Below are 27737 nucleotides of genomic sequence, written 5' to 3' on the forward strand. Positions count from 1 at the left end.
TCACCAGGTTCTCACCTTCACGAAAAAACTGGTTCAGGTTGGTGGTATCCGAAATGCGGCTTTGTTTCTTCCATTTACTCTCCTCCATAGACAGACCCGTCGCTTGGGCAATCACTTCTTCATTTATTTCGAAGGAGATACCCCCCATGGTAACCCTTCTATCCTCCCAGGAAGCCACAAACTTCTTAGACAATCTCTCATCATTCCCTTTCATGCTTTCCATAAATTTGTCGATCCCTCCTTCCGAACAAACAAACCACATTGCCGACTTAGCTTTAAATTCGTTATTTTTGTCGGGTTCTAGTCTTAGTCTGTCACCCCCCATGGTCATTTCTTCCAGCTTAGAAAAGCAGAAGAGAAACAAGGTATCAGAAACACAAAGCCGAACCAGAGCAAAAGCAGAGTTTCTATAAAAACTAAGCCAATCCTGAGATAAATTCATGCAATAAATGGTGTGATTATTGCAAATTGTGCCTAAGTAGATTTCATATTCATGAAATCTACTATACTCATGCGAACCCTCAATCCAGCCAATGTGATTTGACTGATCCCAGTTGTCGCCTTTATCGCCGCCAATAATCTTCGTCCGGATGATAATTAGGAAATTACCATTCCTGATATCAGTACTATCATCATTTTTTAGCCCCTTTTGTAGGTGATGACAAGGCCATCTATAGCTACGTGGCAGACCCAGCCCATGATGGGCGGGTTTCCCCTCCAGATTCAAAATTTGAAAATTGGCTCTCTTCATCTGGTAATAGTTATATGGGTTCATCATTAGACTTGGATTTTTCAATCTCCAAGATCACCTTGGTGATAATTGGCAACAAATCGGGGTTCCTCTAGCATCGTAAGCCGTTCTGCAGCCTTCCCACCGCCGCCATAGAGTCCGCAAAAACATTCCCTTCTCTGAAAATATGGCGAATGGTAAAGCCATTAAGGTTAGCCAGAAGCATCCTAGCATCCCTCAAAATGGGATCCACTTTCCACCCGACAGCAGATCTACCACTAACCGCTTCCACAATGATCTGCAAGTCGCCTTCAATTTCCAGATGTTTAATGCCAATAGATGTGGCAAATCTCACACCCCCTAGGAGAGCCATTCCCTTAGGCTGAGTGATGGTATGGTTATTTAGGTTGCCCGCGTAAGTTGCAACAGTATTCCCCAAGTGGTCATAGATGACTCCACCTCCAGCTTGGCAGTCATTTTGGCAGACCCAAAGTTCAGTTTGTACCAATGGGGTTTTGGGGCTAACCATTTGGTCTTTTTTCTATTGATTTTTGCACTGTTGTTGAAGACTTCAAACTCTGGGGGGAGCTTCCAAAGTTCAGCAAAAAAAATTTCCATCGAATTAGGAGGATTGGGGGGGGTTTTCCACTTAGTCACTGATATATTATCTAGAATCATTTTGAGGCAATTGTAGAAGACTCTATCAGGGGGGGCTTCAACATCTCTAAAAATTTTGTTGTTTCTTTCTTTCCAGACACCCCAACAGATATGCGGTGGGATCTGCCTCCATAATTGGAGGATCGGGGGGTGGTGGGAGGGAGGAGTCCATCCAGTTACAAACTGATTAATGCTATCCTGAAAAACCCATTGCAAACCACATTTTTCAAGAGTAATGATCCACAAGTGTCCAACAAAGGGGCAGTGGATGAAAAGGTGGTCAATTGTTTCCTCTTCAACTTTACATAGAATGCATCTATTGGAAAGTTGGAAACCCCTCCTTTTTAGATTGTCCTAAGTTAAGATTTTTCCATGCATTAGGGACCACCAAAAGAAGTTGACTTTAGGGATCAGTTGTGAGTTCCATATCTTCCTCCAACACTCAACATCGCCAGTGGGTCTCAAGAGCTGTCTGTAAGCAAACTTGACTGAGAAAGCCCCTGACTAGGTCCACTTCCAAATGAATTTGTCTTCCTGGGGAGCTAGGGGAATTCTGCATTCCAGCATAAGATTTGTAGCTCTAGAGCAATGGGTAATAGGTTAGTCTGATAAGAGAAGAACTAGGCTATGTTCTTCCATCTTCATCTTCCCTAGTCCATATAATCAGCAATGTTTTCCCCTAGGTTCTCCTTTAGGGGATACATAATTTGGCGGAATCGAGTGTCAACCAGAGGTTTTTCATCCACCCAAGAGTCTTCCCAGAGCCTAATCTTCGTCCCATTTTCAATCTGCCATTTCAATCCTTCTTTGATAACCAGTTTGAGTTTCAGGATGTTATTCCATAGTTTAGACCCCTGAGGAAGGTCACCAGTATTCAAGTTACAATAGAATTTATCCCTTTCCAAATACTTGGCCCTGATAATGTTACACCAATCTCCCTCACCTTTAGCTAGGGTCCATCCCACTTTTGCAATTAAAGCCTTATTCAAGGCATTTATCTTTCTGATACCAAGTCCTCCCATGGATTTGGGTAAGAAAATAGTGTCCCAATTAACCCCAGAGAGGTGTCTTTTTTCCTCCATACCCGTCCATAGGAAGGTTCTTTGGATTCTCTCAAGCTTTTCCCCCATAGCACTAGATATTTTGAACAAGGAAAGGAAGTACATCAGGATGCCCTGGACGGAAGCATCAAGGAGTTGAAGCTTGCTCGCAATACGAAGCTAAGGAATTTCCCTTTCCAACCAACAAGTTTCTTATGTATCCGCTCAAGGATAGTATTCCAGAAAGCAGGGGTGACTTCTTTAATAGTGAGGGGGAGACCTAGGTAAGTCCTCGAAAGAGCAGCATACTTACACCCCAATATAGAGAGGATTTTAAGTTGAAGGTCATCAGAGGTGTTGAAGAAGAAGAGATTACTCTTATCATAATTGATACATTGCCCTGAGGCATTGGCATAATTCGCCAGTAAATTCTTCCATAGTTTGGCCTCAATTACTGAGGACATACCAAACAGAAAGGTATCATCAACAAATTGTTGGATCACTGCGGGGGGGGGATAGTAGAAGCAACTTTGAATCCCTGCAGTCTACCATTTATCATCATATCAACCACATTCCTACTCAAGACTTCAGCAATCATGATGAAAAGATAAGGGGACATAGGGTCTTCTTATCGAATACCTTTTTCAGCCTTAAAACAGCCCCTAGGGGTCCCATTGATCAAGACCGAGAACTAGACCGTAGTAACACATTCCAGAATCATATTAACTACCTTTTGATTGAAGCCCAATTTTGAGAGAGTTTTAAATAAAAAGCACCAGTTGACTTTATCATAAGCTTTTGAAATGTTGAGCTTGAAAGCCATACCTGGGATTCTGCTCCTGTCCATGGAGTGGATTATTTTGTGAGTGGCAATGGCAGCATCCAGAATTTGGCAACCAGGGACAAAACCTTTCTGGGAAGGACTGATAAACTTTTCCAAAAGGGGCTTGATTCTATTCACAAGGACCTTGGAAATTATTTTGTAGATAGAATTGCAGAGGCTTATGGGTCAAAAGTCCTTCATGCAATTGGGGTTCGATGACTTAGGGACAAGAACAATGTAGGTGTTATTCAGTTTTTTCAGTAGTTTTCCAGTCTTGAAAAAGTCTTTCACCGCTTTAGTAACATCATAATTAACGATGCCCCAATAATCCTGGAAGAACGTCGGGGGGAAGCCATCCGAGCCTGGGGTCTTGAAAGCACCCATCGCAAAGACTACCATATGGACCTCCTCCGAGGAGATAGGAGCAAGGAGTTGACAGTTATCCTCCTCCCCAATGGCATTAGGGAGCTTACACATTGTTTCTTCCTAGAGAGACACATTGTTTCTTCCAAAATCAGTATACATATAGATGAAGAAGTCAATGGCATTTTGGCCAATTAGGGATTCTCCAATGATCTCCTGATCTGAGTCATCCTTTAGAATTTTGATAAATTTTCTCCTTTTATGGATGCTCGTCGAGCGGTGGAAGAAAGCCGAGTTTCTGTCCCCCTCTTTCAACCATTGAATTTTGGATATTTGTTTCTAGTAGATTTCCTCCTTAGAGAGGATTTCCTTCCAATTCTTACAACATTCTTCTTCCTCAACCAACATAGAGTGAGGGGGGTCACCTGTTGCCATATTGCTCTGGAATTGTTCCAGTCTGGAGCACAACTCCTTTTTCTTCTTGAAGATGTCACCAAAAGTTGCCTTATTCCAACCTTTGACTTTCCTGCAGATGAGTTTCAGTTTCTCAGCAATCCTGAACATAGCAGTCCCTTGGATCGAGGTAGCCCACCAACCCTTGACCAGGTCTCTAAAATCTGGGTGGGAAGCCCACATAGTCTCATAGCGGAAAGGGGGGGGACCTAGGTAGGGTCTATCCTTCCAATGAAGCAGGAGTGGGTTATGATTAGAAGTTGTCTTTCAGAGAGTCTTAAGGTAGGAGTTGTGACCAATATCCCCGTTGGTAGAGACAAGAAATCTATCCAGTCTGACTTGAATTAGGTAATTTCCTTTCCTATTATTCTACCAAGTGTAGGGGACACCCTGAAGATCAAGATCAAAGAGGCTAGTGACATTAATGAGGTTAGCGAGATCTCCCATGCTATCTATAAAATCCACTAGACCTCCACATTTCTCAAAGGGGTAGAGGGGGGTATTAAAGTCTCCTACTAGCATGTACTGAGACTTTTGGTCTGCTTGGATGAGTTCAGATATTTCCTCCCACACTAGACGCCTTCCCACTTTGGAATTGGGGGCATATATATTGAACAGGTACTAGTAGTGCTCACCATGTTGAAAAGTAACTGCTAGGAAGTTCTGAGTGTTAACATAAATCTTTCCTTGGATTTTGAGGGGGTCCCAGAGGGTAGCAATTCCCCCAGATGCCCCTAAAGCATCCACATACAAAAAGGCAACCCTTGGTGAAAGTTTACCAGCAATGGTTGCAAAAGTTTGGTAGGACATTTTAACCTCCTGAAGAAGACAAATATCAAGTTTCATTTCCAAGATATACTATTTTATAGCAAATTGCTTTTGGGGAATGTTAAGACCCCTTATGTTCCAAGAGAGGAACTTCATTTCTTATTTTTGTTGATTCCATCAAGGGTCAACTGTCTGCCCCTTGCAATATCCCTTGCCATAACTTTATGTCTCAACACCTTCTCCGAAGGTCTTCCGACTTTATTTTCAGTACCCCCACATCTGCTTTCTTAGCATTGGGTTTCTTCTTCTGGGTCATCCATTCCTCATTATCCACCGAAGGAGATTCGGGTGGTGATAACTTCTTAGGAGGAGTTGGTATGGGGGACTTATCTACTTCAACAGACGTCTTCGCCTTGCTAGGGGAACAAGGAGGGGTTGTGATTAACAATTTTTTCACACCTGAAGGGGTCATAGCTCCATCGGGGTTGGAGGATTGAGGGGTTGTGGGGATAGAAATAGCCTTTAATATAAAAAACATGCCTTTTAAGAAAAACAAATCATTTTTTACTTTTTTAAATAAAAGATTTATTTAACATTTAGTGTATTTAAAATGAATAAACATGTTCTTTAGCTAAAAATTCATTCTTTTCATTTAAAATATATTACAAATTTATTTTTTTTAATAATATTGTTTTGGATTAAGGCAAAAACAAGGTTTGAAGGGGCCTTGAAACCCTTTACAAAGAAGATTCTAAAAGGTTTAGAATCAAAACATCAAACCCTCAACCAAAAAGTTGTCCTCACAAAAGGAATATGAAAGCACAAGACAACTAGGGGTAAAAAGGACACCCATAACCAAAAACATGGGTTTTAAAAAAATAGGCCCCCACAACCTAAAACAAAGTTGCAAAAAGAATAGCCAACAACCAGCCTAAAATCAACCCCCAACCAAGCACCATCAAGATTTACATTTAGAGCTGCTCTTATGGGATCAGAGAGTCATGTCAAAAGAAGGCTTAGAGAACTTAGCTTTCTTGCCCTTAATAGAAATCCATCCCTCTTCCACTTGTGTTGCCTTGTCATGTCAAGCCAGCGCACCAAAATCCTGAGAATGAATGCCTGCAACCATAGTCTCAGCCGTACCAGAACCAGCAGACGACAAAACCCCAACATTGGCATGTGGTGAAACGACCGCACAAGAACCAGTGGACGACAAAACCCCAACACCACTAGTTCACCTCTGCCCGACAGACACAACCGCACCAGAACCAGCGGGCAGCAAAACCCCAACATTGGCAAGCGACAAAGCAGGCATGGCCATATCAGAAGAGTCACCAGATTTGGTAACCGGAATGTTATCACCAAAAATAGCAGTCTGAGGCCCATGCCCACACACTTTAGGGGTTTCAACATGATATCCTTGCACAACTTCAGCAACCCCACTATCAATGACATCCGAAGAGGATGCCCTGCGACCTTGTGATTCCATGGCAACCACTTCAGAAAAAATCCTATTTCGCTCAGATTTCTTCTCAGCCGTATAATGTTGTTGAGAAGCACCTTTCCACCATGTAGCTGTCATTGCCTTTTTCTCAAATCCGCATTGTGCAGCCGCATGATTTGTTTTAAAACATCTTCTACAACAAAAGGGAATCCCTTCATAGTCCAAAGATTGAACCCAAGAGCCCTTTGAAGATTTGAGAAAAATCTCAACATGCAGCCCTTTTGAAACATCCATTTCAACCAAAATTCGGGCAAAGCTAGAGTGAAAAATATCATAGGATTCATCATCTACCATCAAAAAATCTCCAAGGGCCTCACCCACTTCCTCTATAAGAGAATCGGTCCATAAATGAAGGGGGAGATTAGGAAGCCTAACCCAAATGGGGATCTTATTAAACGTTTCAGAAGAAGGGTTGAAATCAGAGTGCCAAGGCTTAATCATCAACAAAAATTTGTCCTCCCAGCTAAAGAAATGATCACACAAGATTTTGTTTCTATCCAGGGCATTATCAAATTTAGCAATTAAAAACCCCTTAGCCAAGGGGAAAATATGAACTTGTAGTGTCCTAAAATTGCGACACTTGCAATTTCGACCGCATTTGGGTCTTCACGATGGCGACGCAACACGCAACCTGAATGGAGACCCCGAAACCTGATTATGACACTGAAAACTGCATTTTCTTGCACCCTGGCCTGAACCTCCTTTGCACCCTGCTGTCCTGGGAGGTGGGACCAGAGCGCCCAGCGCCCTGGTCCTTCAGGACCAGGGCGCCCAGTGCCCTGGTCCTCCAGGACCATGGCGCCCAGCGCCCTGGTCCCTGGGTCCTATTTTGGGCCCGGTCTCTTTTGGACTTCGGGTCTTTATGTTTGCAAATTGGAAAATTACATTTCCTGATCAGCCTAAGGTCGGGAAAATCAGTCTATCAGCCCTAAATGACAAGGATATAAACTACATTTTCCTCTCTCATTTGGGGAGATAGATATAGGAGGGAAAAAGCGTGGAAACTATACTCAAGCATTCAAGCATTCTTTCAAGCAATTGATCATTTCAAGTCTCCATTCAAGGCTAAGTGTTGCATTCAAGACAAGGATTCAACCATTGAAGAGGAGATCACTTACAACATACTACTACAACATACAACATACAACATCTATACCTTCGCACATAAGGATACAAACATCCTTACAACAAGGTATTAGTACTTGTTTTACATTACATACATTTACATTTACAGCATTGCTCATTTCTTGGTTAATTCCAAAACCGAGGTTTGACCTAAAGGCAAACCCCTAATCCCTAACCCCCCAATCGTCTTCGCTTTTCTGTGTGTAGGTTGCAGGTACGTGGCTGAAATTGAAGATCTGGAATCCTTGTGCAGAGACGAACAGATCCCCCTTCGTTTCACGGATTTTTCGGAGGACCGTGGCGCTCGGGCGCCATCGTCCCGGCAACTTTCGCTCAAATTTGCAGGACAGCGCCGTATCGACATTTTACTGCTAATTCCAGGTCCGTAGCTTCATACTGTATTCCTATCTCAGTTTATAAGCGAATCTTTCTCACTTTCTATGCATTCCTAGCTTAATTATTCTATGCACATTCTTTACAAAAGAGGGTAGCCTTGCTGTCATAACCCTTGAAACTCATTTAGCATCCAATCTTGCATTGCGTGGGATTGGATCTTGTGGGTTTCAACCCCTCTTTTGAATGTAAAGTCTCTCCCCTAAGTGAAAACCATCAACCCTAGTGAATCTCCCTTCTCTCTCCTCGGAGTTGGAAGAGGGGAGAGCAACTAGGCTTCGATCGCGATTTTCCGCTTTACAGAACTTTACATATATTTATTAAAATATTAAAATTCATGCAATAATAAATCATATTTTACGATTAACTAAATCATAATTAATTTAATTATAAATTAATAATTTATGAAAATAATAAAGATCATAACAGTTTTCATTTAGTTAATTCTTTACCAGTCTATTAAATTAAATATTTTTATATACAATAGAATTGAGGTCAAATAATATTTTAAGTAAAGGAATATGCAAAAGGATAAAAATCTAATATAATTAGATTGATTTGAAAATTTTAGTAGTCTAATGTTTGGCTCACTTGCAAGCAAATGAAAATTAAAAATTTCTTAAGATTAGAACTTCTCAAAATTTATACAAAAGCACATAAACCAAAGAAAATATTTCTAAAAAGTTTTCTAAGACATTATTATTTTTATATATTGACCAATGAATAAATTCAATGTTCATATATGAGAACACCTAGACATATTCTTTAATCAAATCCCTTTATGTGTAGGCAAGTACATTAAATATGCCCTCAACAATGAAAAATAACATTAGTTTAAAATAGTGCAACAAATTTATAGCACACACAAATAAATTCCAACTATTCCATTTATAGAAATAGCAATACAATACACATATATTTTCAAGTGAATAATTTCCCATGAGCACTAAGAAATTTCAGCCGTTCTACAATGACAAAACAAAATGCCCTGTCAATATTGTGCCCTAATATTGATTGAATGATGTTCTCATTTTCCAACAAATCACACTTATTTTTTAATTATGAATTGTTTTAATGATACAAACTCTACTTATAGTTTAGATTTTTAATGATGTATATTATATATATTTTTTTAAATAAATGACAAAACAAAATGCCCTCTCAATATTGTGCCTTGATATTGATTGAAGGATGATCTCATTTTCCAACAGATCACACTTATCTTTTAATTATGAATTGTTTTAATGATATAGACTCTACTTATAGTTTAGATTTTTAATGACATATCATCAAAAATTATATATTTTCATAGCTTGTTTGAAAGAAATTAGATGATCTGTTCTTTGTTTCCAATTCCTCAAAATAATATAGAATTGTTTGATTAGTATAATGTTATGAGGCCACACCACTATGCCAATTTTTATTTATTTGAAGGTAGGTAAACAGTTTCCTTAGTTCTGAAACAAGGTATCTTGACCTTTATTGTTTTGACCTCCATTTTCATTTTGAAAGATGAGAAGCATTATGTGTTTTTTTCTTATTGATCTTTTGTAGATCTTCATAACCCATGTTCCCATGTGGCTACTTATCAACATTTTATGCTTAAATTTAAGCAGTCATAGTGTTCCCATGTAAAATTTTAATTAGGCAAAAAGGATAAATTGGAATCTTCCCCTATTTTAGTAGAGCAACAACTACTTTAAAGTTGAAAATAAGCTTTGAAAAAAAAAGGGGGGCTAGAAATAAGCAATGGCTGCTTATTCAAAAAACTAACACCATATTTTTTTCCTCTCCTTTCCATTTGCGTACAATTTTTATTTGCAAAAATATTACTAATAATTTCATTTACAAAAGTGATTTAAGAGGATTGTATAAAAGTAAGCAACCATTTTACTTTCCATGGGATGACCACCAGCATGGATGGGGACGTGCCCTAAGAATAGTAAAAGATAAGAAAGTGCCAAAAAAGTGTGAATGAATTTGTATCACAAATATGTCTCTATGATCCTTTGAGAATGTTATTATTGAAATCCACAATCATCACCAAAGTGATTGGTGGCTATTTTGTGGGTTTCATTAGTATTATTTGCTTACCATTGTGAATGGAAGTGTTCCTTGCATGATTGCATGTATTTGTTTCATTATGCCGAGAGGCATCTATTTTTGAAACAATTTGACATGCAAATGACGGGTAAATGAATGAAATATGTCATGTTTCAGCTTTTGTGGAGGTGTTATTTTATTACTCCAAATAAAATAGAACCCTCGCCACTTGTCTCTAGCTAGAAGAACATTTATTTTATAAGATATCTCTCAACATATTTTACATATATTTTTAAAATATAGATATACTAATTAATTAGCAATAATTAAATATTGTTACTTCCTATATTCAATCATTGAATTAGGAGGAGCCGCAAACGGCTATTTCATCTTTATGAACGCATAAATGGTCAAATTTAATGTAATTGCCCATGTACCATTGCCATATTTAACTTGGTACTTCTTTGTTTTGAAGTCTGCGAGTAAATGCAGACAAGGATAGCAGCAGTTCTTTCACCTCCTTCCTTATTTGATCATCAACAAGATTTCCATCACCGTCAAATTTTGTGGGGTGTTCAAATGCTCTGATGCGAAGCTCAGGTTTGTTGATAAAATGCAAATCAATGTAAATCCCAATTTGCCTCAAATGGTTTTGAGCTAGTGCGCCGCCAAATCCTCCCCCAGCACTCATTATAGCTGCAGGCTTGTCGGCCCAAGCATTGGGAGGTCTGGAAGCCCAGTCAATGGCGTTCTTCAAAGGACCTGCAAATATGGAGCCATATACAATAAACATTAGATTTGTATAAATCAAACACAAAAAAGGGTCTGGGGAGACGGCAATTGCTGTGGACCTAAAAACGGAGCTGGATGAGGTTGAGCATAAGAAACAAATTAGACACTGTTTTAAGTAACGCATTTTCATTTTTCTAAGCAATGTGTTAAAATATGATTGTGTGTTGCAATGCAGACATAATACAGATAATACATAATGTTGAAATGAGAAAGAAATGGGGATTCAAAACACAGAGATGGGTGTTCTGAATAAGGAAAACTCAGACCAACTATATGTTACTTTAAACCTACTCACGTTCTGCTCAATTTTTCACTTCGCATTCGATATTGTCTTAAAAAAATTTATTCTTCAACGTTCCCACCACCATTGTTTTCAGTCTCAAGGAAATGGGCCCAAAATGTGGGGGTAGAAGTAGCGCTTGCGAGAGATTTCTGGGCAGTGAAAAATAGAAAAAATATGTTCCCAAAAGACGTTTCTCATTGCAAAGGGCTTGCGAACCCAAGGGTGTAATATAGCTCCCGCCCCCTCACGTTTCTTGCAACACAGGACTCTGCAAATAGCTGATAAATGCTGCTCAATCGACTATGTACACAGGGATATTGGCAAAGGTCTGATCAATTAAAAGAAAATAAAAATTCGCTAGGAATGAATGGGATTAGAAAAGGGTAAGTAACGAAATGCCACATTCTGTCCTAAAGAAGATGGCAATTGTATATGTCAAATACTTTTCCCAAGAAAATTTGTGATGTCCCTTTTTGTTGACATCAGTTCTTTAGTGAGGATTAGTCTATTACCCTTATCCTCGTAGGCTAATGGGATTGGTTAGAGGGTTTTTTTTGAGGATTGGTATCATCTCCAGTGTTCAGAGTGCTTCAGTTTGGTCTTCGTTTGATATCATTCGGACATCATTTGGTCTACTTACTATTTTTAGTAAGTCTTGGGATGTTAGAGATTGACCCTTGCTATTTTTAGTAAAGGGGGCATGGTCATATGCAGTTTCCTCCTGTTAGCTCCCAGTTCAGACGACGTTCGAAAATACAGAGTATTCATGGAGATATTAATGTTTAATTGGCTCAATTAAACATTAATTATTTGGAGATTATATGACTTTATATTATAAAGCACTTAAATGAGGGTCTATTTATCATGAGAAGGGGGCCAAGTTTATTAATAATTTATGAGCACATAACCCAAGGTTTAATTACATTATTGATGCCAATGAAATATTATAACATTTTAATGTTAATTAAGAGTTTTTTGAAGAAGTTCGAACTTCTTAAGGAAATATAAGTGTGCAAAAGGAATTGAACTTCATTATGTGATTGGAGTTTTTGATTGAAGTTTCTTTGGAGCATTGAAGTGTAGAATACCAAGGGTATCTGCAGGATTCAAGGCTTGTCGGCATTGGAGAGCGTGACTTCTTCATTGTAACAACATATAGAAGGTGTGCAATATCATTTGATTATGCTTGTGAGAGTTGGCTTCATTGAGGAGTCAATATTGAGCTAATTAGAGGGTTTATTTCAGAGTTTGTTTGCAGATTGAAAAAGACTACAATGCGCTACAGTGTCGTGAACGGTGCGCATGAACAATGCGCTATAGTAGTTTGAATTCTATAAAAGGGGATTTAGAAAGGTGAACAACTATATATATTTGACAAGGGCTTTGCATATGAGGAGAATCAAACCAATATATCAAGGCAGCCATTGAAATTCCAGGCTTTCTATCTATGGTCATTAATCATTACTTCATTGCATCATTTGCTATTATGATTATATCATGAAATACTTGGAGGTTGCATATGTTTAATGGAGATATAAGTTGCATATTCCACATTCATGGTAACATTCAACATTGATTAGCCACTTAGCTTTCACGCCAACTGTTTGCTTAAATGCCTAATGGTTGTAGGTATACATTGGGATGCATGACAAGTGTTTGTCTTAATGTCAACTAGCTGTACTAGTTACTTTCAGTCATTACATGTGTGTGTAAAGGTCTAAAACAACTAGTATATCATTTCTATAACAACCTTGCATTGTTAGAAGCTTTCCATAACTTCATTTGCAGACTACAAACCCAAAGAAGACAATAAAAAAATTCATAACAACTGCTTCAAACATTGTATGCCAAGTGTTTGACAATATTCCTTGGGATTCAAATAAGCGAAACAGGGTCAGATTAGCCAAGGGATATTACAAAATTGCAACATGTAATCATCATCTGAGGATTGTTATTGTACATGGCATGCTAAACATGCATGTAATCTTGAAATGAGTTTTGCATAACTTTGTTGACCTCTATAAACATATCTTGTGTTAAAAACTTGCATCCAAGTCACAGGATTCTTTAGTGTGGCATTAAGCTAAGTGACAAAGGAGTGCAATCATAAGACTCCGGTTAATACAATAAAATAGGTGGCAAATAAAAACTCACAAGCACATGTGAGAGATTACCCTTTGAAACTTAGGTTTGTAGGTAAAAACAACTTTAATTCAAATCTTCTGGAATTTGAACCCTTCTTGATACCACTCATATTTAATAATAGAAAACCGTGTTACAAATTTAAATTACTTTTTGTGATGTCCCCTTTTGTTGACATCAGTTCTTTAGTGAGGATTAGCCTATTACCCTGACCCTCGTAGGCTAATGGGATTGGTTAGAGGGTCTTTTGAGGATTGGTATCATCCCTAGTGTTCAGAGTGCTTCAGTTTGGTCTTCGTTTGGTATCATTCGGACATCATTTGCTCTACTTACTATTTTTAGTAAGTCTTGGGATGTTAGAGATGGACCCCTACTATTTTTAGTAAAAGGGGTATGGTCATATGTAGTCTCCTCATGTTAGCTCCTAGTTCAGACGATGTTCAAAATTAATGTTTAATTGGGTCAATTAAACATTAATTATTTGGAGATTATATGACTTTATATTATAAAACACTTAAATGAGGGTCTATTTATCATGAGAAGGGGGCCAAGTTTATTAATAATTTATGAGTACATAACCCAAGGTTTAATTACATTATTGATGCCAATGAAATATTATAACATTTTAATTAAATTAAGAGCTTTTTGAAAAAGTTCGAACTTCTTGAGGAAATATAAGTGTGCAAAAGGAATCAAACTTCATTATGTGATTGGAGTTTTTGATTGAAGTTTCTCTAGAGCATTGAAGTGTAGAATACCAAGGGTTTGGAGAGTGTGGCTTCTTCATTGTAACAACATATAGAGGGTGTGCGATATCATTTGATTATGCTTGTGAGAGTTGGCTTCATTCAAGAGTCAATATTGAACTAATTGGAGGGTTTATTTCAGAGTTTGTTTGCAGATTGAAAGAGATTATATTCAGAGATTTATTTGCTGCTACAGTGCCCGTGAACAGTGTGCTATAGTACCCGTGAATAGTAAATCACTACAGTATCCGTGAATAGTAAATCGCTACAGTACTAATGCATCTTAGAAAAGTTAATCTACATAAATTCAAAGGGGTTTGAAGAGCGATTTTAGATTGTTGGAGGCTACATTTATTGCTGTTAGTACCACTCATTGGCACGTGGGAATTACATGTATGTATTACAAGTGTTTGTGTTAATGACAATCTGTTGTAAGTGCATTTTGGTCTCTTAGAATGCATGCCAAATGTTCGTAGAAGTGTCTAACAGCTGTAGATGCATATTTCATACGATTTCAGTCACACATTGTCATTGAAAGGTTAGTGGTAGGTGTTACATTGCATTCTCATTTAACTTCAGACTTTGATATATGTCCTTTTGAGTTTAATGAATGCATATTATCATCTCATGAATCAGAATATAAAAAAGAAACCACAATCAGCAAATACAAAAGTTTCATGACAAGTGTTTGACAATATTCCTTGAGCAATTAAATCAGAAATTTTCAATCAAATTTGGCAAGGGATATTACACTTTTTTGGGTGAGTTAAAAGGAACTAGTAGTGTCATTTTTCATCATTTTAAGATTCGTCTAGATCATAAGTCAATTTCATTTTCTTTTGTAATTAACCAGAGCTTTTAATTAAAGGGCGATTCATTAGAATGGATGCATTTGATGTAAAGAAAATTTATGAGGTGAGAGAATGTAGTCTATTTTTAAGAATAACATTTTACAAATCATCAATTTATAATTTCATCTACACATAGGGATTTGGAATTAGGTAAGAGATCGCTTACATATCATTTGATTTGGACAAAGCTGAGATGGTAGCATTTCTAAATAGATGTAAAAAGAAATAAAAATGAAGTATTGTCTTGAACAAAATGAAGCTTAACATAAAATTCATGAAGGAGAAAAGATGAGAAAACCCTACCTTTGGCCCAAAAGACCATGAAAAGGTCCGGGTACTTGGTTTACAATCAAAAAAACTTCAACGTTAGAGATTTATTTATTCATTCAAAAGAAGAATTTCATCATCTCAATAATCCTAGTAGGTGGTATAACTTCATCAATAATAAGTAGGGAAGACAACTGACATTTCAATCAAGGAATATCAAGCAGATATGGGTAATTACAAAGAAGGCTCAAATATTTGAATATTTAAGAGGCTTACCATAGACAACTATGTTTTGCATTCTCAGGCCACAACTACGGATGGTTTATAATCTTTAGATATCATTCTTGAATATTGTTTGAAACTTTGGGAAAGATGTCACTAGGAAATGCTTGAAGAAAAAGAATGTAACTAAAAAAATTAAGCAAGGAATATCAAGGGCACAGGTATATGTTGAGAATGTTCAAGTATATGAAGATTTTAAATTTACAATTGACATTTTATTTCAATTATTATGATGTAGCAACAGATGGCATATATATTGTTCTTGGATATCCGTGGTTTAACTTTGAAACTTTGAGAACCATTGATTTTGTTGTGCAAAAGTTCGTGAGGCTTGGTATAGGAAGAAGAAACTAAGCTTGTAAGGTATTGCATAACATCAGCAAACAATCAAGGTCAAGAAAGGCATTGTGTCCAAGTTGGACAAAAATTCCCTACCATATCAAAAAAAGGGAAGAAGGAAAAATGAAAAGAAAAGCATAAGCAGGACTTGTTGCTTGTAAAGGAATCTCAAACCCTTCACCGAATCAAAAGCCAAAGGAACATGTGTAGCATAAGGTTGAAAAGTAAATAAAGGCTGCAGCATATCGATATCCACATCACCATGAATAACAACAATTAGAGAGGCATGTCATGGAGCAACAAACAAGCAACCATCATTCATAAATACTTGATGTCAAAGAAACAAGTATGGGTATACAAAATATGAAGGAAGCAACAACAATTGAGATGCTTAGTATTAGAAAAGCACAAAAAAGTAACCTTGTTAGTACTGCATAACATGCGTCATGAGCAAACAGGCAAGGTGAAGAAATACATTGTACATGATTTGGACACAAATCCCTTACTGTCAAAAAAAATGAAGAAGAACATGACAAAGAATGAGAAGAAGAGCAGGATATAGAATCAAAAGAAAAGCCTAAGCAGGTCTTGGTTGCTTATTTAGGAATCTCAAAACCTTGACCTAATCAAATTCCAAAAGAAGATGTGTACAAGCTTATTAAGGAATCTCAAAATCTTCACCTAATCAAATTCCAAAAGAACATGTGTACGATAAGGTTGAAGAGTTTGCGAAGTCTGCAGCATATCAAATTAAAGAGCATGTCATGGAGCAACAAAGCAGCAGTAATAATGAATATATACCTTTTAGCAACAACAATAGACACGAATAATCACAATATTGGAAGAGCACAATTAAAAGAAAAGCCTAAGCAGGTCTTGGTTGCTTATTAAGGAATCTCAAAATCTTCACCTAATCAAATTCCAAAATAACGTGTACGATAAGGTTGAAGAGTTTACGAAGGCTGCAACATATCAAATTAAAGAGCATGTCATGGAGCAACAAAGCAGCCGTAATCATGAATAATCACAATATTGGAAGAGCACAATTATGGCTTATGCAGCAACATTGAAGACCATTGTGTAGGAAGATCTCATATAAAAGGCTAGACAATCAAGCTTGATAACAATTGTCAACAATTCACATAAACTGCAATTATTCAGTTTTTCCACACTTCAATGGTGAACCATGCTAAGGGAGTACATGTTGTGTACTCTATTAATATTATGATATACATTGGGTCTATGGAGTGGGTGACATGCGATGTGCATAATTCTTGTTTGGTTATATTAGGTCAAAAAGGTAAGTGGTGGGTTAAGTTACATTACGTGTAAATGGGTAACTTTTGCAATGATATGAAATACTGAGATACTGAGATATGAGTTTTTGCATCAATAACTTAAGGGTTTAAAGGTATTCTCTTGAGTATATTTAATATACCTCGTGTGTGTTATTTGTTATTCTTGACAAATTCCCAATATTGAATGCTTGGTTCATTTTACAATTCATTAGTGCAAAAGTTATTATACTGATTTAGAGGAATTTAAAGAATCAGTATAACAGTGCTAATAAGCGGTGAAACAAAAAGTATTAGCATACAGTGTATGATAAACCCTATGTGAAGTGTAAAGCTCTGGGGTTACTGCACACTAAGAAACAAGCACAAACTACAATTATTAGTTGTACAAGAGGGTAGAAACAGCAAAGCAAAAACTATACATTATGATGAATAGTGAAGTTTGTGCAAGCATACATTCCATCTACCTCATGAATGTTCTCTGGATAGTACGGTTAAGCTTGAGCACGATGGAGCTAAAGTCGGAGTAGCTCAATTTGCTGCTGATGTTGCCTAATGAGCTGGTCATGATTTTGGGCAGCTTGATGCATCAGCTGAGCTTGCTGAGTTATGAGTGAGTTATGAGTTGTAAGGAGGGCAGTAATATTGTGCATCAAAAAGTTCCATTTTATCTGCCAATTAGAGATTTGAGAAGAGGTAGGGGGCAAATGCTGATAGTGAGTCCAAAGAACAGAAAACAGTAAAAGTTTATGATTAATCACGGAATGCCAATGGATGCAAGTTTTAGCCAAATAAATCACCATTTTTTGAAAGCATTGTGGTCAACATGTTTTGACCAATTTTTTAATTTTCCAGTTGAATTGCAATTTAAACACAATTAAATCCTATGAATCACATTTACTACAAATTTGATCCATTTTCCACGATATTTTACTGTTTTGTGTTTTTTGGGGGGTTAAGGATTTTGGAAGTCCTATATTATTTGTCAAGATAAATTTCGAATTTGTTTGTTGTGTGTTTTGAATTTTTTTACACATTCAGAAGCGGGTTAGGGCATACATTGGTGGCACCAAATTCTTGGTTCATTTTGTTGCGACTTAAGCTATGGCTGGCACATTTGCTATTAGACACACATAAACTGAAGTAAACAACACAACTGGTCCCTATTTATAGTTTTGATTTTCTTTGTCCCATATATTCCAACACAATTCAAATATAAGTGTTCGTCAAACAACCTACAGTAGAATTTAATGAACTCTAAATGTTTCCATAATTGCTTGTAATTGTCAATTCACTGATTTGAGTGTTCAACATGTTCACGAGAGTAGACTACCACAAAACATTTAGTTATAGGCCTTGTAATGTTGATCATTAAGCATACAATTGTGATTTTCATTAGGCAGTTATCTTGTGGTCACCTTTTTGTGGGAATAAATCAATGAGGATCATCGATTGATTGATAATTAACACGAGATTAAGAATATATGTAGATAAATTTTTCATTGACAAGCATTTCGAACAGAAATCATTCAGTTATTGTTGGTAGCTGTTCTTGGCCATCTCTATTTACTTAGAGAAAGTAGTTTGTTATATTCCTTCTAGAAATTGTTATATTTACTTATTACTAGCTATTCTTGGCCATCTTTGTTTATTTTGACTGTAGTTTGTTAATGGCCTTTTAAGACTGTTATATTCAATTATTATTGCCTTTAACTATTATGTCCTGCTTTAGGGGATTTTCACCAATTTAAAAAACAGCAGGTTTTTTCCCTTTTTGGTGGTTTTCCTCACTCGAAAATCCATGTTATTCCCCAATTAATCTCAACTTTTTGAAAAAATTTGAATCTTCTAGTTTGCCAATTTTTTCCCTAAAAGATTTTTGCGGCTGTGGCTGAAACTGTTGGTGGACTGGTGTTGGGATGACAAGGGACATGTTTTTGATTAAGGTTAACACTTTTGACTGGAGATATCAACCGGAATAAGAGATTTGAAAGGGGTACAGAACACAGAAGTGACGAGGCAGAAAGCCAAAAGACAGTCGGAAAATAACCACAAGGGACAGATTGTTAAATAGTATTAGTGGTTTGAATCAGATTTTGAACATCAGGATGGAATTCAGGAAAACTTGATGAAGGAATATGGATGGTTCCTCAGGAGATTCAGCCTGTTGCCTTGTTTAGGCATTTTCCTCCTCTAATAAAGCTTTGGAGATGGATTGTGGTATAGGTTGTGTGGACTGAACATATGAAATGAAGTAATGCTCAGCGTCTACTGCAATACAAAAGCTGGGTGTTGAGATGAGGGATGCAGATTCCTGGAAAAATAATTACCTCTTGGGATTGAGGGCAAAAACCAGAGGAATTGTTAGCAACCTGTGTGTGCCGGTATTAATCAAAGGTGGGCCACATTCAAGTTAATTTGGCTTCTCATTTAAGAATTGGTAATGGAAGAGGCTTGAATAAAGAAGGGACAATGTGAGATGCCTAATTCACCCAAATGATGGAATGGAAAGCCATCCAAGACACATGCATGTTGCCTTTGGTTCTCACTTGCGTCTGTTGCTCCAAAGAGATATCTGTGGTTCAGATGCCTGCCTTGCTGAGACATCCTAAGACTTCTTTGATAGTGTAAGAGTACTGCTGCAGTACTGCATATTGTCCATGATTAATAGCGAGATTGCGTCTGAACCAGAGAATGGGCTAACTGAAGCACGTGCTGTTCTTTAAATCTTATAGAGACAGGTTTGTAAAACCATTTAAGTTCTTTGTACTCTGATGCAAAGGGGAATGTGTGCAAGGCTCCTGTGTCCTCTTAGAGCCTTTTTAATGGTTGCATCCTTCAGTTTTAGACTCCTTTATTCAGTTTCCATTCTAATCCTAAGTAGAAATTGAGACAGAATAGATGCAATATAAAAAAACATTCATCACAAAAGTAATATCAGCCCTTCAGGGGGAAACTCTTCTGCTTAATTAGAAACTTTGTGTAGTTATCGTAGAATAAGCAACAGAAAATTATCCATGTAACTCCCAAAAGACACCCATCTCTTTACAAATGCTTACTTTCTATAAATAGAAAGAAAGGAATCACAACAGCTCCAGAAATAGTTTTATATAGCTATGTAGTGGAAACTTTACTTCTAACCATCAATTTGAAGATTAAATGGATAAGAACTAACCATGTACCACTCTGATTTGGCTGCTTGTCTAACTTTGTTCGGGTTTCCAAGATTTGAAAGTTCAAACATGCCATCAGCTGTAGCTCGTTGCTCCTGATTCCTAATTTTTATTTTCCAAAGTCTTCATGCGACTTGGTTATTTTATCAAGTTCTAATTGTGTTTAAGGCATCTGGTATATGACCTTTAACATGTGTCTGTTGTTTCTAGTACATTCAGAATGACGAATCCCAAATGCCCTGGTGAGAATAAGTGAGTTTTGTCACCTCATTCAGATTTCAGGTATCAGGTTTTCATGCCAACATTAAGTTCCTTTTCTACGGTTTAGAAAACAGGATTTAGGAAATTTTTGTTTATCAGTTTTCATATATCAAGATTGCATTATGCCAGTTTCATCATTGGCATTTCCCAGTTTCCAATTTCTGAATGAGCCTTAATATATTTAATATGCTCCAGCTTTGAAAATTTTGTATTCATTGCATCCACATTTTCCCAAATCTTCAATATCCAAACTAGGATTTTTGTGAACTACTCTTCCTCGCCAGGTTTAAGGTTTAAGGATTTGGACTTAACTAGTTTCCGTACTTTGTTCAGGATTTGGATTTTCAAATTGACATCATAGTATCCTCATTGAATCCCAATTCCCACCATTCGTCATTCCAAATCTCAAATTCCAAACCGCTTAAGTTCTTAACCAATGTTTTGGCCGATTCTCCAACTTGAACAGGATTTGACTTTTAGAAATTAGGACTAACGCAATTTATGTATATTTTTTATTGTATTTTTCAAATTCGAAATCCCAAACTGGCATCAAGGATTTTTTACAAAAACTCGGTTCCCTGTCAACAACCAGCAGAAGCTGGTTTACATAACCAAAAGCTATCTTGCTACCAACTAATTTGAGTGGTGTAAAGGGGCATATATAGATAGTTAAGTCACCATTTTTCCACACATATGCATCTGGGATATAATTCACTGCATTTCCAAATGTAGAAACCTGCACACACTATTTGTTATCTGCAACCTGAAGACCATGAGTTGAAATTGAAATTTACCTTTCAGGTTTCCACAGATTCTTCTGCTGAATCTTTCCTAGACTTCTAGAGGCAGCTAGAATTTTAGTTAAGGGATCAGTCTGTATGGTGCATATCTATAAAATCAGAGGGTAGAGAAATGTACTTGGAGGGAAGAACAGGAGATTTATGGTGCAAAAGCCTGTACAAAAGGATGATCACGCTTTCTATGGACAATGAATAATGGAAAATTTTAGATGGTAAGGATGCAAAGAGGGCATCGAAGGAGTCACGCCCTCTGTTGCATATAATGTCTCGGGGTTCAACTCTCTTTAAGTCCTAAGAGATTGAGGTAGGCAATAGTTAGCATTAATTCAAGGCTCCCTTTCTTTGAAAGGAACGCATAGAAGTGGTCAATTCCATAAGTAATGCTGAATCAGCTCGTACAGGGAAGGGTGACAGACAAGGTCCCTAATCTGGCTTATGATCAAGATATTTGTTGCAGGGTGGTTCCAAGAAGCCAGACTCTTGACAACTGATATTATCAAACAGGGAACATAACAAAGCACCCAAAGCAGCTAATAAGGATGTCATAAATAATAGATCAGATCTATTTCCCCAAGAAAAAGGGGAGGAAGCCATAATATGTCACCTTACAAGAGCATGTCAACACCAATAATTAAATTACAATTTTTTAACAATAAACTCAGTTTCGGAAGACTTGATTCAACAGGGACCATGGTCAAAAGTGAAGATTAAAAAGCTGAGACAAGCATTAGGAAAGTCTGGATGGCAAATGTGCTAATACCATTGAGCTGGAGGGACAAAAACATCATGAAAATGAATTAATAAATCTTTTAAAGAGGGTATCACTATAAATTTTAATCAATGAAGATTAAAATTATTTTCATTTTAATTTTGAAATATATTTTTAAAATATAGAATTTTATTAGTTTTATTATTGTAAATCTAAAAATTAATCCTGTTTCTCCCCTCTGCTGCTGCAGTTTCGTTTCTTATTTCTGGTAATATGGAATGATAGGAATCAGAGCATCCACAGGAACTGGTACCATAAACAAAAGAGACTTGCAAAAACTCTTGGAAAACTTCTGTGTAACATTCAAAAACTCTTAAAAAAGACAATGGGTTTGTCTAAAACGATGAGTTCTAGCATTATCTAAAAACTCCTAGAAAACGAATGAAAACTGGAGGAGATGATTTTGCAAAGTTTCCAGTTCCTCACTAGGAGTTCCTGATATGGAAAAAAGTTTTGGATACACAGCTAGGAATGCAAACTACTGGAAACGTTTTATGGGATCAAAGTTTCGTGTTGGGCAGTGGGCACTATTACAAATGCTTGAATCTTCAATTACAGAACAGCAACTTTAGTTCCTTAAAATGTAAACAAACTTATCCCATAGTTGCCCTGTTTTGCTTTAACTACTTAAAACGTCATTAAAATGAGTAAAACATTATTTAAAAATGGATTTTATTTGCATGAAGAAGCGATTTAGAAAGCTTACTAGATACAGAATAATTGTACTCTGGAGATGCAAAGAGTATGCAGTCAGCCTGCAGAACCTTGGCCCTGAACTCCTCCACTGATGGAGGAAATCTATTGTCTACTTCCAGGTCGGTATTTACAAATGGAAGATGCCCAATTTCCAAGATGTCAATCTCCATATGTGGTATGCTTTCCCTCGCAATCTCAACAGCTTTACGCATGAAAACAGCATTCAATCAATACGCAACAATGGCAACCAGGATTTTGTAATTTAAGCTTGTTTAGACTTACCAGAACGAAGTAAACCCCGATTAAAGGAAGATTTTCTGAGAGATCCAGAAATGGCTGCCACCTTCATGACGTGCTCTGGCAAGCTATCTGCACTTGCCATTGTTGACATCGACTTGGAGCGCCTGTAATTGAATTTTATTATTTGCCGTTTATATGGATTGGGGCATTTTTGGAAGAGACCAGCAGATACAGCAGTAGTGCGCAGCATATTCATTGTGGAAAGTGATAGGTACCTATTTTTTCGGTTCTTTCCATTTCAATATTCATTGTGGAAAGTGATAGGTACCTATTTTTTCGGTTCTTTCCATTTCAATATTCATTGTGGAAAGTGATAGGTACCTATTTTTTCGGTTCTTTCCATTTCAATTAACTCATATATATGTGGTTAAATCATAATCCAGTACACATGTTTCAGGTAACCCTCTGTATTTGGTTATTCCTTCAAAGTTGTCTTATTTGAAACAAATTTTCCATTGTTCATATCCTTCAAAATTCAAACAGGTTTTTCTAGAAACATTTTTGTATATATAAAGTTATTTTGAATTTTTGGTGATAGCTATTCATTCAAAGTCATCTTCTAAATTTTTTTTTATGGTTATTCATTCAAAATTTGTTTTCTTAAATTTTTTGGATGGTTATACATTCAAAGTTGTCTTCTAAATCTTTTAGTGATAGTTATTCATTCAAATTGGTCTTCTAAATTTTTTGATTATGGTTATTCATTCAAATTGTCTTATGAAACTCTCCTACCAAAAAAAGATGTAATAGTTATGTCAAAAAGGATGTAATGATTATGTCAATTATAATTTATATAAAATAATATATAAAAATATAAACTTATCCCTCAATATAAAACATAAGATATATATGTAATTCAATAATTTTGACTACATATTCCAAATTTGATGTTGTGTAAGACTGATCAATACACCAAATGGGGATGGCTAGTACATTTCACACTAAGCATGTGGCCATGTTAGTGTGGGGCCCATTTAACCCGCCTTTCTCCGTTCTCTTGTGGCCTTTCCTTAACCCCATTTAGGTGTCCGTGCAGGCACACTCCGTTCTCGTTCCGTTCACGATTGTCGATTCCATGTTTTTGATAAAAAAAAAACCAAAACTAGGGGCTGATCCAGAGTACAAAGCAAGTCTCAAAGAGAGCATTATTAGCACATTAACAACAAACAAACGACAAAGTATCAACGAATCTCTATTTTAACTATCAAAAACATATTCCACCTACTATTATAGAACATCACAAGTTTGATGGCAAACCTGTCCATGTAAAATATGAAAATGCAAATATCCACAAAGAAACCCACACTAAACCAACTAACCCTAGTAATAAGCATATTGTTCTTATGACAGTACCTGGAAATAAAAAGTCTTAAAAAGCCACACAGGGCTGATGAGGAAATTAAACAAAACCAGGATCCAACAGATCTAGCAATGAAACCATAAGCAAAAATGGAGAAAGGCACCCATTATTCATTTTTTCTAGTCTCCATGTGTTGGGAAAGTAGCAGTCTGGTCCAATCATCCGCAAGGAACTCGAATAGGTCCTTCGTGACGTCACCTCCCAAACCTCCCTGGTTCTCTTTTTCCTAATGCAGAAGACACATAGTAGTGGCTGAGGAATGCATGACCTTCAAGGCAAATTTCGCAATTCTATTGAAATGCTTGTCCAGAGTTTCAAGCTTCAAATTCTCAGTCCACCTCCCAAACCTCCCTGGTTCTCTTATCACCTCCGCCATCTTGCATAAAGCTTCATCTTGGAAAATTCTCGAACTCCAGTTTAAGCAATAATTATTGTACTTAATACGGCCTATCATATTAATGATTAAAGGATGCAGCTGCAAATCGTCGACATTACACTCACTTGTACAGGTGGGCAAGCACGTCATCGCCAGGTCAAAGCGGTGCAGAGTATGGGGACCACCCTTGGCCACCGTGGTAAAATCAGACCAATTCAAATTTGAATTTCCTACTTTATCATGGTCCCCCAAATAGACCAATATATCCACCCGTAAAATAAACCATAGAAAGTCATTGGTCGATAAGATAGTTTAGATCTCTCCCTATGAGGGATTTTTGTCTATCCGAAAGAGAGGCCAAGTGTCTCCAGCACCTCATACCCTTCAGCTCAAGGCCCGCCGTAGCCAGGGAGTTAGCCACTGTATTGCCCTCTCTATAAATATGTTGAATATGAAATTCATCCAGCCAAATAAGCATAGACCATATGTCCTTGAGAATGTTGCGAATCTTCCAGCTAATCCCAGAAACACCTTTGGTCACCTCAATGATCAGCTTAGAATCTCCTTCAATGACCAATCTTTTAGAGTCAATAGTGAGAGCCAATTTAAGACCCTAGAAGAGCACTAAGGCTTCAGCCAGGTTACTCGAGGCTGAATCAAAATTGCCAGCATAGGCCAAGACCAAATTACCCAAATTGTCTCTTATAATTCCACCTCCCGCCGCAACCCCATTGCGGGCGGCACCATCAAAGTTGAGTTTAAACCATGAGGGGGAAGGGGCTGACCATCTAGTGTTGAATCTCTCCAACCTTTTAGAATTGTCATAGTGGAGGAAGTTGTCAGGCAATTTCTATTTCCTAACCCAACTACAATCCATCTCCAAAGGGGCGTATTGCGGGATTTTCCATTTGCAGACCAGAGCATTCTCCCTAAGAAGCTTATCTGTTATACCGACCACAATGTCCACAATGTTGTTGGTATCACGGAAGATCCGATTATTCCTTTCTTTCCAGATGTTCCAACAGATATGAGGAGGGATAAGTTTCCATAACTGTCTGATTGTGGGGTGAGATGACGAGCACTCCCAGTTGATGACAAACTATTGCGGGTCTTCTAAGAAGGTCCAAGCAATGTTGATTTTCTGTAAGACTTTGTACCAGACCATGGAGGCAAAAGGAAAATGAATAAAGAGATGATTGATACTTTCCTCAGCACTATTACATAACACACACCAATTGGCCATCAAAAAGCTTCTCCTCTTAAGGTTATCAATGGTTAAGATCTTCCCATGGAGAGTTGTCCACGAGAAAAAAATAATTTTTGGAATAAGCTGTGAATTCCAAACTTTCCTCCAACTGTAGCAATCATTGGTAGGAGTGATGAGAAGATTGTAGGTCGATTTGACATTAAAGGACTTGGAGGAATTCTTCGCCCAAAAAAACTTGTCAGCATGGGGGATAGGGGAATCCAGAACTCCTCAAGAATCAACTGAAGATCCCTCGCCAAATGACTCAAATGAGTGTTATCCCCCAGGCCATCAGAAAGCCTCCTCCAACGATGAAGGGGGGATATGTAATTCACAAGGAGAGGACCAAGTGAGTCCTTGATACTTCCCATGAGGCAGTTGAAGTGAGTAAAGGACAGGGGTCTATCTCCAATCCAGTCATCCTCCCACAATCTAATCTTCTCACCATTGCCCACTTACCATTTTAGGTCTTCCTTAAGTCGTTTTGGCTTTTGACAATGTTGTTCCATATTTTAGAGCCTGAAGGGAGGTCGTGAGAGGATAAAAGGGAAGAAAAGGGGGTGTGGTTGAAGTACTTAGCCCACATAATCTTACACTAGTCAGCACTGCCCATAGCAAGATTCCAGCCAATTTTAGTCAGCAAGGCCTTATTCAGGTCCGAAATTTTTCTAATCCCTAGGCCTCCCATATACTTGGGTTTGCAAACCACCTCCCAGTTGACAAGACTGGGTCTAGATTTTTCCTCCATACTAGTCCACAGAAATCTCCTTTGGATTTTTTCATGTTTCTCAGCCCTAGCAATAGAGATCTTAAATAAAGATAGAAAATATACAGGGATACCTTGAAGAGAAGCCGACAAAAGCTAGAGTTTGCCAGCACTACTCAGAGTTTTACCTGTCATCCAGCAAGTTTCTTCTGCATTCTTTCCAAAATAGAGTCCCAAAACTGGGGAGTGACCTCCTTAATCGTGAGGGGAAGACCCATGTAGGAATCAGAGAGATTAGAAGAACAACATCAAAGAATTTGGATTAACTTACTTTGGAGATTCCTATCCGTGTTGAAAAAATAATTTTTGCTCTTATTATAGTTAATAAGTTGTCCTGAGGCCTTGGTGTAATCCTCCAACAAGTGTTTCCATTCTTTAGCTTCAACAATAGAAGAATGGCCAAACAGGAAAGTGTCATCAACAAATTGTTGCATAACCATCGAGGGAAGGGTAGAAGTCGCTTTCACACCCGAGATTCTTCTATTCCTGATCAAGTAGGAGAAGTTCCTGCTCAGAACTTCTGCCACCATAATAAATAAGTAAGGTGATAGGGGGTCTCCCTGCCTTAGGCCCTTCCCAACCTTGAAAAACCCCAAGGAGTGCCATTGACCATCACCGAGTAGTGAGCACTTTCCACAACCACCTTGATAACTTTGAGGAATCTTTCCTGGAATCCCAACTTGGATAGGATAGCATACAGGAAATTATAGTTAACTTTATCATAAGCCTTAGATATGTCAAGTTTAAAAGTCATACATGGGTTGCGACTCCTCTCCATGGAATGAATGACTTCATGAGTAGTGATGACCGCATCGAGGATCTACCTACTAGGAACAAAACCCCTTTGTGAGGGGCTAATACATCTATCAAGAAGAGGTTTGATTCAGTTAACAACAACTTTAGAAAAGATCTTGGCACAGACTGATAGGACGGAAATCAGTTATAAGGTTTGGATCGGGAACTCTGGGAACCAACACAATGAAAGTATTATTCAATTTCTTCAGAAGGTTCCCCATTCGAATGAAATCCCTGGTGGATTTAATCAAATCATACTTCACAATCTCCCAAAACACCTGAAAGAAGGCCGAGGGAAG

At 37.5% G+C, this 27737-nt stretch overlaps 2 protein-coding genes across 2 annotated transcripts; both read right to left on the minus strand.

Moving 5' to 3' along the window:
* Positions 1-842: 842 nt before the first annotated feature.
* Positions 843-1259, minus strand: LOC131073536 (uncharacterized). Its single transcript, XM_058009986.2, has one exon. The coding sequence runs from the start codon at positions 1257-1259 to the stop codon at positions 843-845; it is 417 nt and encodes a 138-aa protein (XP_057865969.2).
* An 8876-nt stretch (positions 1260-10135) lies between these two features.
* On the minus strand, positions 10136-23149 carry LOC131073509 (NADPH:quinone oxidoreductase). The gene is made up of 3 exons (XM_058009949.2): positions 22878-23149; positions 22606-22797; positions 10136-10661 (listed from the first exon to the last, which is right to left on the minus strand). Exons 1-3 carry the CDS (start codon positions 23089-23091, stop codon positions 10348-10350), a joined length of 720 nt encoding a protein of 239 aa, XP_057865932.1. The 5' UTR covers positions 23092-23149; the 3' UTR covers positions 10136-10347.
* Positions 23150-27737: the final 4588 nt, after the last annotated feature.

The sequence above is a fragment of the Cryptomeria japonica genome, chromosome 1 (assembly GCF_030272615.1).
Source record: "Cryptomeria japonica chromosome 1, Sugi_1.0, whole genome shotgun sequence".
Classification (NCBI taxonomy): domain Eukaryota; kingdom Viridiplantae; phylum Streptophyta; class Pinopsida; order Cupressales; family Cupressaceae; genus Cryptomeria; species Cryptomeria japonica.

What these genes read in the sequence shown, in the direction of transcription:
- LOC131073536 (XM_058009986.2), bottom strand. Translation starts at nt 1,259, where the DNA reads ATGGTTAGCCCCAAAACCCCATTGGTACAAACTGAACTTTGGGTCTGC.
- LOC131073509 (XM_058009949.2), bottom strand. Translation starts at nt 23,091, where the DNA reads ATGAATATGCTGCGCACTACTGCTGTATCTGCTGGTCTCTTCCAAAAA. An exon ending in TCGGGGTTTACTTCGTTCTG is followed by an intron (nt 22,798 to 22,877) that starts GTAAGTCTAAAC and finishes TCATGCGTAAAG; the next exon opens with CTGTTGAGATTGCGAGGGAA. An exon ending in GTACAATTATTCTGTATCTA is followed by an intron (nt 10,662 to 22,605) that starts GTAAGCTTTCTA and finishes CCATATTTGCAG; the next exon opens with GTCCTTTGAAGAACGCCATT.